Here is a 14,585-nt window from a genome sequence, read left to right as displayed (position 1 = left end):
GAGGAAGGACCCACCCTATTGCACAACAGTACCAAAGTCCCAGCCTGAAGTGCTTTGATAAATGCCATGAAATGGTGCCTAGTTTGGGAAGAGAAACTTGGAGCTTGCTCGCTTTCATACATTTGCTTTGGGTGCTCTATCTTGCTCTTTCTAAAACACCAAAAGATTGCCTCTGCAGCAGCACCCCCCACAAACAGTCCTAATAGTTTGGCTTGTGGCTTCTCAGGATTAAGGGACATGGCATACGGAGTATCTGAAGTACTTTAGTAACTGATACTGGGTTTTATATTTCTATTTCTATGCATTTTTACTATATTTTAACTCGGAAGCCACACCAACTTTGAGTCACACAGACAGAATGTAATTAAAAAACTAGTCAATACCTACATCAAAACCTTAAAATAACCCTCTCTTGAAGCAGGTTTTGCGTACAGAAATTCTGAATAATAAACACACCTGATACCATCCAAAAATATTTAAAGTAATGAACACAAGGAATAGATGTATTAAGATAAAAACTAGTAACACTTCAATTGTTTTGTATGTTAAAGAATAGTAAAAAATTTATTTTGCAGACATTATCTACTGAAATTTGAATTCTTATGACAGCAGTTTCTCCAAGATTCCATTTAAGTATTTGTTTAGGCAGTAGCTATGATAATGAAAACTATTCTCAGCATCACAAAAGTAGTACAACTGTCCACTTCATCAAATTGCCCAGTCCTTAACTCTGCTTTATTACCTTCCCCTAAACAAGAGCGGGGGGAGCATCCAATGCAGCCAGGAAGAAGTATCTCCAGAACAGATAAAACCAGGTTGCTTGCTGTGTCTCTAGATGCAATTATCCACCTAATTACACTTAGGACAAATGCACAGTTGTTCTAACTACTAGAGGATGAATTTTAATCATGATGTTCAGTTCTCTGTACACAAATATGAAAAACTGAGGAAGAAATGTCACTGTAAATGGAAACAGATCATGGCATACCTATCTACAAACTAGCAAAAAAATGCATAAACTACAGACAAAAAGCAGCTTCTCAGATGATAACTAACTCTATTAAATAATGTGAAAATTACACGCTTTTGTTCTCACATGTAAGCACAGAAAGCATTCTAATTTAGTTTTCAAGGTAAAAATGGTTTTAATTAGGGTCCTAGCTACCTTACAAGACATACAGACCTTGGTATGATGGAGCTATGATAATTTACCCACGCAGAGAATCTGCCCTGTGATTTATATCATTACTCCAAGGCAGCATGAAACAAATCCCCAAGGAAGTAACACATGTCATCCTTGAAAATATTAAGCAATCAAACCATGTTTTTATTATGTGAATGGATGCTTTTGAAAACAAGGATGCATGCACCATACTGTGAGGTAAAATGAAATAAATGAACAGAAATAATTCATTTCCATGTTCTAATCAGCAGAAACTGTAGTCTTCGAATTATCCTGATCCTACCAAATGTGAGTCTGGACACAATAGGTTGACTCTCCTACTAAAATGAACATGAAATTGCATCCTAAGTACACAATGAAGGCCAAATTAAACAGTCCAAGAGTCTTTGCAAAGGCTCTTCCTTTTTATTCAGTCCTTGCATCCCACTGAACAATTAAGAAGTTTTAAATACAGCATCATACAGTTTTTAAATGCTCAGATCTAATCAAGAGCAATGTACTTATCTTATACAATCTATACAAAAATCTGTTCTTAATCAAGGTCTTCAGCTTCTAGCATTACCAGCAGAGAGAAATCTGTGTTCCACCAGGTAAAAGGATGTCTCTGGCAAGCAAAATGAAGCATATCTATCAAATACTAGAACTACACACTTCCTGGCTATGTTGTATTCACAAATGGGACACGGATATCTCTGCAAGGTCTTGAGACAAGTATTACACTGCTTACTGCTATTATAAATAACCATGCATTTATTAGAGATGCTGACCATCCAGAAAATAAAATCCAGCTCCTACAGGCACGAGGAGATGGAAACAGACCTTCGATAACAAAATCGGGTTAATACAAAACAGTTGAAATAGAACATTGTATTTCTATGAAAATGTACATAGACATAATTATGCGAGTAAAAGACCATGGGCAGAGAGGTGCTTTTTAAACACTGAGTCCACAACACTGCCTTTGAAGCTAAGCTATTTTTTGTAAGTGCATTATTTGCTCTAGCCTGCCTATCTTAAAAAGAACTGTAAGAAGTTCAGAGAGAAGTAGTAGCAATAAAAGAAAGGAACAGGACTGGTTCAGTGACAGATACCTATAAAATCAGTAATGGGAGCGGGATGAATAAGAATCAGTGGGGTGTCTTCCAAAATAAGGACAAGGTGCAGCTCTATGGCCAAGAACATACAGAATGTGGCAGTTCTTTGTACAGCAGAAAGGAGACCTGTGGGTCTCCTTGCTGAAGGGTATTGTCAATGATGAAAGCTCTAACACAGGTTCAAGACAAGCTCATGAAGGAGAAATGCACTGTGAATTACTATGCAAGTAGAATCTAACTCTACTTCAGGATGTCCCTGAGCTAAGTCATAACCTTAGAAGTACCACGTATGCCTGCCCTGCCCTCATTCTTTCCTAGGCACTTCTTTGATGCTGTTGGTGAGAATGACTTACATAAACCTCTGGCCTGACCTGGTACAGTCATGCCAATGTTATGTTTAGTATCTACTTTCAGAAAAAAGTTCCTGGTAATAGCTTTAAATTCACTTTGGAGGGGATGACTGGATGGAAAGCAGCTTTGCAGGAAAGGGCTTGGTGAAAGAGCAGCTGGCCATGGGCCGGTGATGTGCTCTTGCAGCAAAGGCAGTTAACAGCATCCTGGGATGCATTAGGAAGGGCGTCTTCTGAGTATCTCAGTATGTTTTTAGTTTATCTTGCAATATTACGTATGGAGCTTTAGGACTCAAATCCAGCATGCTGGAATTGATTTTATCCTCCTCTGAATCAAAAGTGGGAATGGTACTGAATGCACTGTGGCTGGAAATAGCAAATTTCAATGTCATTCTCTGGTTACATACAGGTAGGTGGATTTGTGTATTGCTTTACAAGGAGGTGTCATCTGCCCCAGCTTGTATTATATTTTCTTTGTTGGGCACTTGTCAGTTTTGTTATCACTGTCCCAAAGCTGTGTATAGCATGATGTTATATAAACAAAATTTGGGACATACTGCAAAATATAAGCCATAGTTATTTGGTTGTAGAAATGTGCTGTCAGAGGTCACAGTGCAAGACAAGGGGATATGGACTAAGCTCTTGTTTCTAGACCAGCGAAGACACCTGCTCAGTAGAAACTCCATCAGCCTCCCTGGGGGAAAGAAGTGCTCTGTGATCCTTGCAAGCAGGCCCCAGAAGGAGCCTGTGAAAGGGAAGAAGGAAAAAACAAGGCTGTTCTAATAGAAATGTGTGAGACAGAATCAGAAGACATGTGGAAAAAGAACCTTAGCAAGTTGTATTTATGAAAGAAAACTGTGGTCTCACAGTATGTACAATTTTTAAAGGCCAAGTTAATTGTTTCTGGCAGCCAAAGGAGTAGTTCCACACCTCACCAGGAGTTCTTTGGTACATAAGTATGCTCCAAATAGCCTCAAAAACTGACTGTGTATGTTTTTTCCAAGTGAAAACAGAACTCCTCAACAAATATTCTTCCTTAAATTAGGTATTAGCCAGTAGTATTTACTTTGTAAATGCCAATGGTGGATTGCTAATACAGGCTTAAGGATCCTGTGGCATCCCTCAGAAATTGCAAGTGTTACAAGAAGCAGCACAACTATGTGGTATTTTCAAAGTGCCTGTGGTTTCCTAACCACAGTATTGACACCAAGTGCCAAAGGCCCCTGTGATGAAGCAGAGCATGTACTCACTTCATTGGATGTGCTCAGCACGGCACTCCTGCCGAACAGCGCTGCTCTTCCACGCAGCACTGTGCTTTATATGGAAAGCTCACTGATTTGACAGCTATTGTAAACACTCTACAGTCACAGTAAAACACAGCCATTTTCAGCTAAGCAGAGAAAGAGCTTGTGTGTATTATGGTGGTGACTGTATTCTGTGTAAAGGTGAAGTTACTGACACCCGGTGGACTCATTCATTGCTAGATCTGTGCCCTTCATTTAAAGCCAGCAACACTCTTCAGGTTGGAACTTTCCAAATATAGCTTTGACAACCCACTTCTGAGAGCCCAGGGGAAGAGACATGACTACTTTGCTAATTGATGCTGATACACCAGGGAGGATCAGCACTGTCTGCAGCAGAGTCTTTCCTTAAAGTGGACTAGGTCAGTTGGATGGCACCAAGTCAAACAGTAATTCTCATAACCAGACCATCTTTCTCTAAATTATTACATATCCACAACAGTACTACTACAGTGGGAAAACAATGTACTCAATTTGGGAGGACCAGCACTGAAACAACATGTGCGAATTTAATTCCAGCTGCCTGTGTATGTGTCTTGCATAATTCTGAACCCCTTGGAACTAGGTGATAATCTGTTTTGGCCTCTTGCATAAGCCAAGACATATATTTCCCTCTGGTAGGGGACTGAACATACTGTGCTCAAAAACTTGTATTTTTAATAAAAGTACAGCTAGTACTTGGGCTAATTCATACATTTCAGAAAGGCATTCAGTTTTCTTCTGATGGCCTTGAGGAGATTCAGAATTTACCACTTGTTACATTACATCCTCAACTCCATAAACCCAGTCTTAAGTTCTCCATGGGGACACTGTCTCATTCAGTACACAGGACAAAATCACTTAGCTAGCAGCCATTCAATATTTTATTTTTGCCCTTTTCATTTGATGCATAGCCCTAAAAGCCTTGTTTACTGCACATTATTCCAGCTCTATTCTGAAGGCAGAAAGATTAATTTCTTTGCAGGCTTTTCTGTAGTGCTCATCAGATGTTTCTAACTTGTTATGTGCAATTTCCTAGCTTTTGGAAAAACATACAAAGGAGTACCATTATGTGGCATCATATAACTACTGCCATGATTCATATCAGCAGGGATAGACCAGACCTTTGCTATCTTAGCTAACAGGTGTAAACCACAGGCTGCCAGCATGGCCAAGATAAAGGAGATGAGACACATGCTTAAGCAAGTGATTTTCACTGATATTTGCTGGCATCAGGATGGGAAGAATCAGAATCTTAAGGAGATTGAAGGATATGGAAAGGAAGTACAGGTTCCTGATCCTTTGCCACTCTTATAAGATTGATCTCTTTAATTTGCCCTTTCCAACAAGCCCATCTCTCAACCCATGTGTCTTATCTATCCAGTCTTATCCAGTTTACCTATCTTACCTTATTTTCCATCTATCCTTATTTCTCTCACTTTGTTATTGAGTTTATCTTTCTTCCTCCCCACTTGCTTACAGACTGAGTCTCTGCCCCCAAATCTCCATCTCATTGTCTTTTTCAACTCTCCTAAAATTTACTTTCCATCCCTTGACTAAGACATCATCATAGAATACTCTGAATTGGAAGGGACCCACAAGGATCATCAAAGTCTATTTCCTGGCCCAAAACTGCACAAGATAGTCCCAAGAATCACACCATGTATCTGAGAGCATTGTCCAAACACTTCCAGAACTCTGGCAGACTTGGTGCTGTGACCACTTCCACAGGGAGCCTGTTCCAGTGCTCAACCATGCCCTGAATGAAAAACCTTCTCCTAATATCCAACTTAAGCCTCCCCTGACACAGCTTCAGGACATTCCCTCACATCCTAACACTGGTCACCAGAGATAAAAGAGGTAAGTTCCTACCTCTCTGCGTCCCCTCATGAGGAAGCTATAGACAGCTATGAGGTCTCCCCTCAGTCTCCTCTTCTCTAAGCTGAACCAGCCAAGTGACCTCAACTGCTCCTGATAGGGCTTCTCCTCTAGATTTTTCAACATCTTCATGGCCCTCCTTTGGACCTTCTTATACTGTGGTGCCCAAAACCGCACACAATATTCAAGGTGAGGCCTCCCCAGTGCAGAGCAGAGTGGGACAATCCCCTCCCTCGACTGGCTGGCATGCTTTGCCTGATGCCCCTCAGGACATGGTTGGCCCTCCTGGCTGCCAGGGCACTGTTGACTTATGTTCAACTTGCCCTCAGGCAGGACCCACAGGTCCCTTTCTATGAAGCGGCTTTCCAGCCTCTCATCCCCCACCCTGTATGTACACCCAGGGTTGCCCCAGGGCATGTGCCTTCACAAATCCACCCTGGCTGTGACCAATGACAGCATTGTTTTTCAGTAACTCCCAGAATAATCTCTAATTTTACCAGTCACTGAACTGAGACTGACAGGCCTGTAGTTACCAGTCATCCCTCTTGTCCTCGTTGAAAATTACTGGAGTTTGAGGGGAAGGAGCATTCACAGACTCTTCAGAGCTTTCAGAAATACATATCTACTAAGCACATACAAGATGTGTTTTTTAAAGGCTACAACCTGGATAACCTGGAAAGGATTTTCTTAGGGATGGTAAAAAGCTCATTAATATGTTACCCGTTCCTTGCAAAACCCGGAGACACTAAGGCACAGTAAAGAAGATGTCACAGAAGCCTTTAAGGTCTCTTCTGTAGCCTCATTTTCAGTAACAGTTATGACATTTTCTGAAGTCAACTGGGCCAGAGCAGATTTGCATCTCAGAAATTTTTATTCCAAATTACTATAGTTTCAGAAAATTTCAAGCACCTGAAATAGGAAGACACAGAATGTGGTTGTGTCCACAAAATAAGACAAAAATTTAAGTTGTCAATACCATGCTGGAATCTAACTTGATGGCTGTTCTGGTATCGGTGACTTATCTGAAATCATGACACTGAGCAAAGAATATAATTCCATCTAGCTAGGTTTTTAATGACTGAATTTGTAAAGGCTGTATTAGAACATCAAAGTAATATTAGTACCCCATATAAGCTTGAAATGTGTATAGTATATGTCTCCTGACATATGCAACAGCTATTCATTTGCTATTTTTGTACTAAACATTCATTATTACCAAATATCCCTTGCCTGTAAATTCTACTATTTTCTCTCAGTTAGAACTTCACATTTGTCCTCTTGTGCACTAATACCCCTTCACTTTTGGAGATACCAGTAAACCCCATCAGGACCAAATTTATGCCAGGAGACACAAATCTGCTAACAAAGACACTAAGCAGTCCCATGGATACAGAATTCCTGTAAAAAATAAATTAGTCAAGACAGACTTCTAAAATCCCAGAGAGACCTAGTAAGGGCTACAGTTAAAAAGAAAAACAATTGATGAAATTTGATTTACTGTTCTGATTTCACAAGAGAAGTGGGTTTTGGTCTTCCACAAAGCTCCCTGTATTACTACTGTTGTTATTAAACTCTAGGCCCCATGTCTGGAAAACAGTTTGTTTTGGGCTTGGTGCCACAGAAAAAAGAAAAACTTGCTGAGTAGGAGTGTTACCAAAAAAACCCCACAAATGTGGAGTCACTGCCCCTACACAAGGCTGAACTAAGCTGCAGCTTAAGGGAGCAACAGATTAATTTTGTTCTAAACTCATAGTTTATCTTGATTTGAGTATACACAAGACACCAGCCCAAGGTTTTCAAACCCCACACATATATATATACATATATATATCAATATATATCTCCATATTCTAGAGTTATTTAGTTCAGATCTTTCGAACATCAGTGTACTGCTAATTTAAAATGCATAACAGTTAGAAGAAAAAGCAGCAAAGACAAAGCAGTGAATTGACTTCCAAAACTATCAGCCTTTGTCAATTAAAATATTTACTTTTGACACAAGTGCTAATTAGTTAAAAACATTCAATCCAGTCTTAAAATAGAGGTTCAAGCTACCCAATTTATTCTTGGAACAGTCACTTGGTCTCAGGATTAGGAAGACAATGGCATCCAGAGCAAGCATGTGCCCTCTCCCCTCCTATTACAGTTAATCAGGAACATAAATACTATAATGGAGCTGAGCCCCTGCAAACTCACCAGGCTGTTCATAATTTCCACTCCAGCTGGATTCACTGTGAGCGCTTCATCATACAATTGCTTAGCCTCCTCCAAATTGCCTTTCATCTCTGCAAACCTCCCACGCATGTACAGTACAGCATGAGATGTGGGGAAAAGACTAGCTGCCTCCTGGATACAAAAGCCTGCTTCTTTGAGATGCTGCTGTTCCATGAAGAGTTCAGCTAAAAAAACCAAAACAGTAAACCATAAAAATAAAGTAAAAAACACCCTACCATTAAAGGAAATCTAACAGAGACCTTTTCTTTGTATTAATTATAAATAATTTCCCTTAAGCGTATTAAAACATGAGGCCATGATCTGGCACAATGCTTTCTACTATGGTTAGTGCTTACTATTATGACAGGATTCACTGAATGGATCTTTTCCTAATGCAAAGGGCTCTATACAGATGTTCATGGACATCTTTAGGTGGTGTCCTGACAGAGGACAGCCTTAAGGATTCGTCCATTGAGAATGTAAACAGTGCTGAACTAAGCCCTAAGGAAGCAAGGCTGGTAGCTACTTGGCGTCATCATATGTATTTCCAAATAATCTGGGGAGGGGGGAGAAGAACAGAATAAGATATCACTGTCAACTGAGAACTTCAAACATGTCAGAGTAATACAATACATCTGAGCTGGACATCAGATAACTTACCTTAAAAAGAGCATTTCCACATTTAAAAATATGGTAAAAGTGTTTCTCTCTGCTTATTTGTCAAGTTCATGAGACAGCTGTCTCTTAACTTTTCAGAGACTGTTAAAATCAAAAGGCTTTTATAATATAGATCTATTTATATTGTGTATTCACCCATTTACTTCCTCATACTTTACAGAAAAACGAATACAGTTCTTGGAAGAGACCACTCATTTACTTTCTTGATCTATCAGCAACTGTCTTAGTGGTTTTTTTAGTAAAAAAATGTAACAGGCATACTCATGTGCTTGAATGTCAACTTGTTAATGAAATAATTTCTCATGATCAACATAAATTTCATAAAATATCTCATGGTTGAACTTTAACATTTCTCAGGATTTGGTCTAGATGATTGTCTGACTAGACGATTGTTGTGTTGGACTGAATGGATGATCGTTGTAGGTCTCTTTCCACTGAAATAGTCTAATTTTAGATTTATTAGATATTAAATTCTTTCAAAAGGTCAGAAGTGATACTCAGTTTTCACTACTACACATAACTGAAAAGGGAAACTATGTTTTTAGACAGATATATATATATACACACACAAACCTGTATGCATGTATGTATATAAAATAATTCTCTTTCTTCATGCAGCAGGCATTGCTCTTTGGTCCATAATCTGTTTGTGTTCTATGTGTTCTCACTGTAAAAAATCAGTGGTCTCTTTTTTTTTTTTAACTGATGTGGTAATGCAGTAAGTATTGACAGTTCAAGAGTCCAATTCAAAATTACTAATTCAGGCTCCAGATTTAGAAAAAACTATTCTGAAATTAGACACAACCTTAAATGCCCTGACTTTTAAAGGCAGTGAATATTCTCATGAAGTCTCTGTGAGGAGGGAAATTAGTGTGACAATTTCTCTTAAATAGATTTAAGAAACTCTGCCAGTTTCAAAACACTGGGAGACCCAGAAAACTGTGGGGACTTGGCAGGATGACATCAAGCTTACGGGCCAGAGGTGATCAGGAAAGCATCTCAAAGGCAGGACTGCCTGACCATGTAAAGGCTCCTCCTTGACTATCTGACATGAGACTGGGACCACAGATAGCATTTCTATTGACACACTAAAAACGATTCTGTACTGAAGTGACCACATGGCTGAACACCCTTCCACTTCTGAGGTGGTCCTCCTAGAGGAAGGGTGAGACATTGCTCCAATATTCCTTGGCCATCCCTAGGTTATGCTACAGATAAGTGTCATTCTCCAAGGCTGTCAACATGAGCATTATATTAGTTCCTTCATAAGAGTTATACTCTTTCAGAATGACTCATATACATTTCTCTCTGGTTAATCATAAAATCTCTGCATGCATCCCTTCCCTTGGCTCCAAGAGGCTGCAGCTATCTATAATAACAGAAAGCAATGCCATGTACCTTGTCAAGCTGAGTATTTGCACAGCCTTATGAAAAAATTTGTGGGAGGACAGTATTTTCCTTGCACTTCCAAGGAACAGAGCATTTTCCTGCCAAGTGCTGCATAGCAGCTGACTGCTGTGCATGTGGCATTAATGAGGATGGTGATGTGCAAAGAGGCAATCACTGCCTGAAGATGAACACTTCATTTGCAAAGTTAACACAAACTTAACAGCACAAAAGAAGGGGTGAAATCCTGGCACTGTTTGAAGTCAGCAGAAGTTCTGGATACTGCCATATTAAAAACTCTATTAGTAACTAACGGCATCATGTGACTTGTTTCATTTCAGAAAAGAATTGGGAGCAAAGGGGTTTAGATGTGAAATCACGCACAGCCGGTGTTTCAATGCATACAAAATGGAGAGTATTTATTCTTTCAATGGTGCCTGTAAATCTTCCTCAGTAATAACAATTATTTAGAGGAAGTGCAGCAACACAGAATCTAAATAAGATCTACAAATTGTATTTTATGGTATGGTAATGTAGCATATTAAAGTTCAGTCCACTTCTTTGCAGGCTCAATAGTCAATAAAAATGATTTAATGGTGTGGGAGGTCTAATTTGCATAAAAAAGAATGAGAGGGGTGCCTTTTGGTTATGAAAGGAAAGGAGTGCTAAAATTTTTAGCTACCGAGCTAAAAATAGACATTAAAGGACGTCGTTTAAGCCTTCATTAAAATGTGTTTTCTGCAAACTCATTTTTCACTTCTATTACACACTCATTTTATTTACAGATTAACAAGATAACGCTTATGTAACATGGAATAAAAACATAGCTAGAGGCAGAAATCAAACCTAAAAACCAGTACCTATTACATTTTTCATGGTAATACCCTCAGTGGTACTGAAAGTACTGAAACACCTGTTTTTGTGCTACCTGGGTTAGCAGCTTCCTGACCACTGGATTAATCAGCCTATCTCCTTATATAATCTAATTATGCAGTAAATAAACACCCAACAAAATTAGCAGCCCTTGTGAGGAAGTTCTATTATAGAGACATGGCACCCAGCTCCACTCCAAAGCAGAGGATATCTTCTTAGGCTGACACAGCTACCAAAGATCTATAATTCTTATCCTGTGAAAGGGTCAATGCTTCAGGGAAACCATTTATGAACTTCTAATTGCTGGACTACATTGTTCTTGGTACTGACATTCTTCAAAGCTTTGAATCTAAAGCCAGGCTTCCTTGCCTCTCTCACTTAACACCATCTTCATAAAAATTAAAACAAATCTACATTCTGTTTTTAACTAAGTACCAACAAAAGCTCTCTGAATACTACTGAGCAGAGAGATGATGATCCTGGAAGTACCACTCCTCTATCAGCCTCTCTGGAGTAATGTTGGAAACTCTGAGTGTGAATGACACTAGGAAATATTTCAGCACTTCTACCTACAGGTATGGACCGAGACAATGCACTGCATGGCTGGGCAAAGACAGTTTGAATCGTGTACTATTTCCTCTCATTCAGCAATTGAAGCCTGTGCCTGCACTGAGACCATGACAACTATCCACGTAACTTCAAGATCCAGCCTAGATTCATTCCTTTCTCAAATCCACTTTTATGCTTCCCATTTGTGCTCTCTTTTAGTACTGTCCAGCCTACTTTGCGGTTCTTCCAAACAACTGTTGTTTCCTCTCATGGCTACGGCCTCCTTTGTCTTGACTTGCAACTAGACTGCTACACCAGTTTTAATGCTGGTCCAGTCCCTGAGAGTGGCACACATCTCCACTCAGATCATTGTTAGCTCCTAACATGAGCTCCTAGTTCTTCCAGCCATTTCTGCTAGAAGCTCGTCTATAGTGAAGATTCTCAATCAAGTGAAAATTGCCAGAAGTGTATCATCTACTTGCTCTGCAAAGAGCAGTAACAAACACACAGACCAAGAGCAATTTCCAGAACACTGACAAAGGTGGGTCTCCTACAGTCGGCTGCCTTATTTTGTCTCCAAGATAAATTATTTGCAGAGTTCTGTTAGGTAGTCCATCAGAGGCATAACAACAGTGTAATTTAGTCATGTCTGCATCACAGTGCTAGTCTGAGAAACAGAGCTGCTTAACATCACCTTGAACACTGACTCTATTTCCCATTTCCTAAGTGTTTCAAGGCAGTGTCAAGAGTGACAGTGCTTGTCACTGCAGCAACAACTGTAATTCTAGCCTAAAAAAAAAATCAAACAGATTTGAAATGTTTTTCTGCACTGTGAACAACCCAAGAGTTAAAATTTCATTCCTTGTGAATCCCATTTGGTGTTATCCAAGATGCTGCACTTAACTCCCACAAAGAAGACTGCTTCACATCACTTGGTTGTGTGTGCCTGACAGATTTACAGCACCCTACTCTCCCCAAAAATGTTACTGCATAGTGACACGGCCAGGGTAACACAGCCAAATGCCCAGCAGGATGGTACAATGGGGAGTAGCCCTTCATACTTAAGAAGGTGAGAGCATCTGTGAGGATGTGTAGGAAGGTGAATTCTGTTCTACATCATCTGCCTTCAGGAGTTTTACTCCAGGAGCACTTAGCCAGTTGGAAAGACCCACTTCTCGGAGAGAAGCTCTGCCTTCAGTAGTGACTACAGAAAATTAGCATGACAAAGGGTTCCCTCACTGCCTTTCCTTTCTGGCAGGTGAGGTTTAGTCATTGTTCCATGCTATGACACCACCCTACATACAGTAGCTTGACAATTTGTGGCAGTTTAGACAGAAGATTCCTCAAGCTGTATCCTGACGACAACAATTTCATTTGATGTAAATGTTTGATACAGAAGTGAAGTACAAAACCTGCCACGTGTTCCCATCCACCTGAGCTCAGCCACTTGCTCTTTTGAATGAGGCAATAGATTTACATCCTCAAGGGTTCTCTTTGCATGTAAACTGGTAATTGAAGTCTGGGGACTCACTTTAAAGTCCCAGGCTTTGGGTCTCACAGGGCCTGAAATGTCCAAGCTTCTTTATTTACAAATGCAGCATGAGAGTGAAAGTTTTTGGAAGCAGCACAGAACTGCCACAAGCTACCTTCAGTACTAAATGGCACAGTCAAAATGTGACTTGAAATATTACAAGGTAGTTGGTTCCTTTATGTGCAATGGGGTGCACTCTTTCCCAGCAGGGAGAAGTAAGCCACCATCTTCCTGGTAATTAGGCCACCATTGATAAGAATCACATCAAAATACTTCTGTTGGAAAAGCACTTTTTGGGCTCTTCTGCACTCTCTCTCAAAACATGCATTGCTGGTTATTGCCAAAGAAAGGACTTCTAAGCCTTCATATTTCAGCCCAGTCAAGTATAAATTCCTATTAGGATTCCTATGAACAGATGTCCTGCCTCCTTCTTCATGACAGAGTACACTTCATCATTTGTCCAAACTTACTGAGCAGCTGAGGAAATGCTAGTATTTGGTACCCTCACTCACTCTCTGGGTACGACTGGCAGTGCAACAAGTTCCTCTCCATCTTGTGGCAAAGGATCCACAGAATGCTTAATAAAAAGCATTGGTAGCTGCTGCCTGTTTCCTTCATGAGCAAGTGTTCAAGACACACATGAATGTTTGCATGTCCCAAATTTAAAGAAATAGTATGTGCTCTTTGAAGCTTGTCCATGCCAAAGCATTATGAGTCCACAAAGTTTCATGTCCCGCCCCGGCAATGAGAAACATTCAGAAGCCTCATGAAGGGAGGAGGCAATCCAAAATGCCCTGTGCTGATATAAGGCTATAAGAATTCTTTTGACTTTTTAAATTCATTGTTGATAGAAAGTAAAATAAACCAAGCTGGAGAGTGTAGATCAAAACCTAGTATCCCCCCTTGAGAATGTTCAGATGAAGAGAAATGGGGAACTTGGTGACTTTAGCCTCCACCAGAAAAGCCTAGAACACAGTTTGCTAAACCAGGAGGCTCAGCAGAATGACTGCTGGCTTCTTGACTTCACTAATAGCATTTCAAAGGGGACCAAACCAGCTCACTTAACCATTTCTATCTCCAGTGTGAAGCTTTCCTAATCCATCCTACTACATAAATACTGCAGAGGAGCCACACCTTTATTTTCCTCAGTAACAGGTGTCTAATAAAGGACTCCCTCCTGCTCCCACTCACTGGGCTTCAGCTTTTCATAGTGCTTTGTGTCACTGTAAAGAGACACAAAACTTAGCAGCGTTTATGAAGCTCAAGAACTCAAGTGAGGATGGGGAAGTTCTACATCCAAAATTCTAAAATTTGAAAGCACTTAAAAAAAAAAAAAAAAGAAAAATATTAGAATTGCTTCAACAACCAGTGCTGCATCACAGGACAGTATCTGATCCAGCTACTCTAGCAATGTCAATAAAGATGTCTCCCAAACCTGATAAACACCTTTAATATCAGAGCTAATAACTTGTTGGGGCTTAGCATCAGGGAAAGCTCTGAGAAGGAAGAATGTTTAAGTGCCCATGCCCAAGCTGTGCAAACACAAGCTATGCTGGGTGAGCTGAGGGG

General features: G+C 40.0%; 1 protein-coding gene across 6 annotated transcripts in view; it reads right to left on the bottom strand.

Annotated features, from left to right (window-relative positions):
* TTC7A (tetratricopeptide repeat domain 7A) overlaps positions 1 to 14,585 on the bottom strand; it is a 173,638-nt gene that overhangs the window by 31,745 nt on the left and 127,308 nt on the right. For all 6 annotated transcript variants that reach the window (XM_027641742.1, XM_027641743.1, XM_027641747.1 and 3 more), the window contains one exon: positions 7,982 to 8,184. In XM_027641742.1, coding sequence (XP_027497543.1) covers positions 7,982 to 8,184 — 203 coding nt within the window. The remainder of the gene's footprint in view (positions 1 to 7,981; positions 8,185 to 14,585) is intronic.

The sequence above is a fragment of the Corapipo altera genome, unplaced genomic scaffold (genome assembly GCF_003945725.1).
Source record: "Corapipo altera isolate COAL_440 unplaced genomic scaffold, ASM394572v1 48b, whole genome shotgun sequence".
NCBI classification, from domain to species: Eukaryota; Metazoa; Chordata; class Aves; order Passeriformes; family Pipridae; genus Corapipo; species Corapipo altera.
Note: the sequence above shows the minus strand (reverse complement) of the source record. Positions and strands in the feature narration are given on the sequence as shown.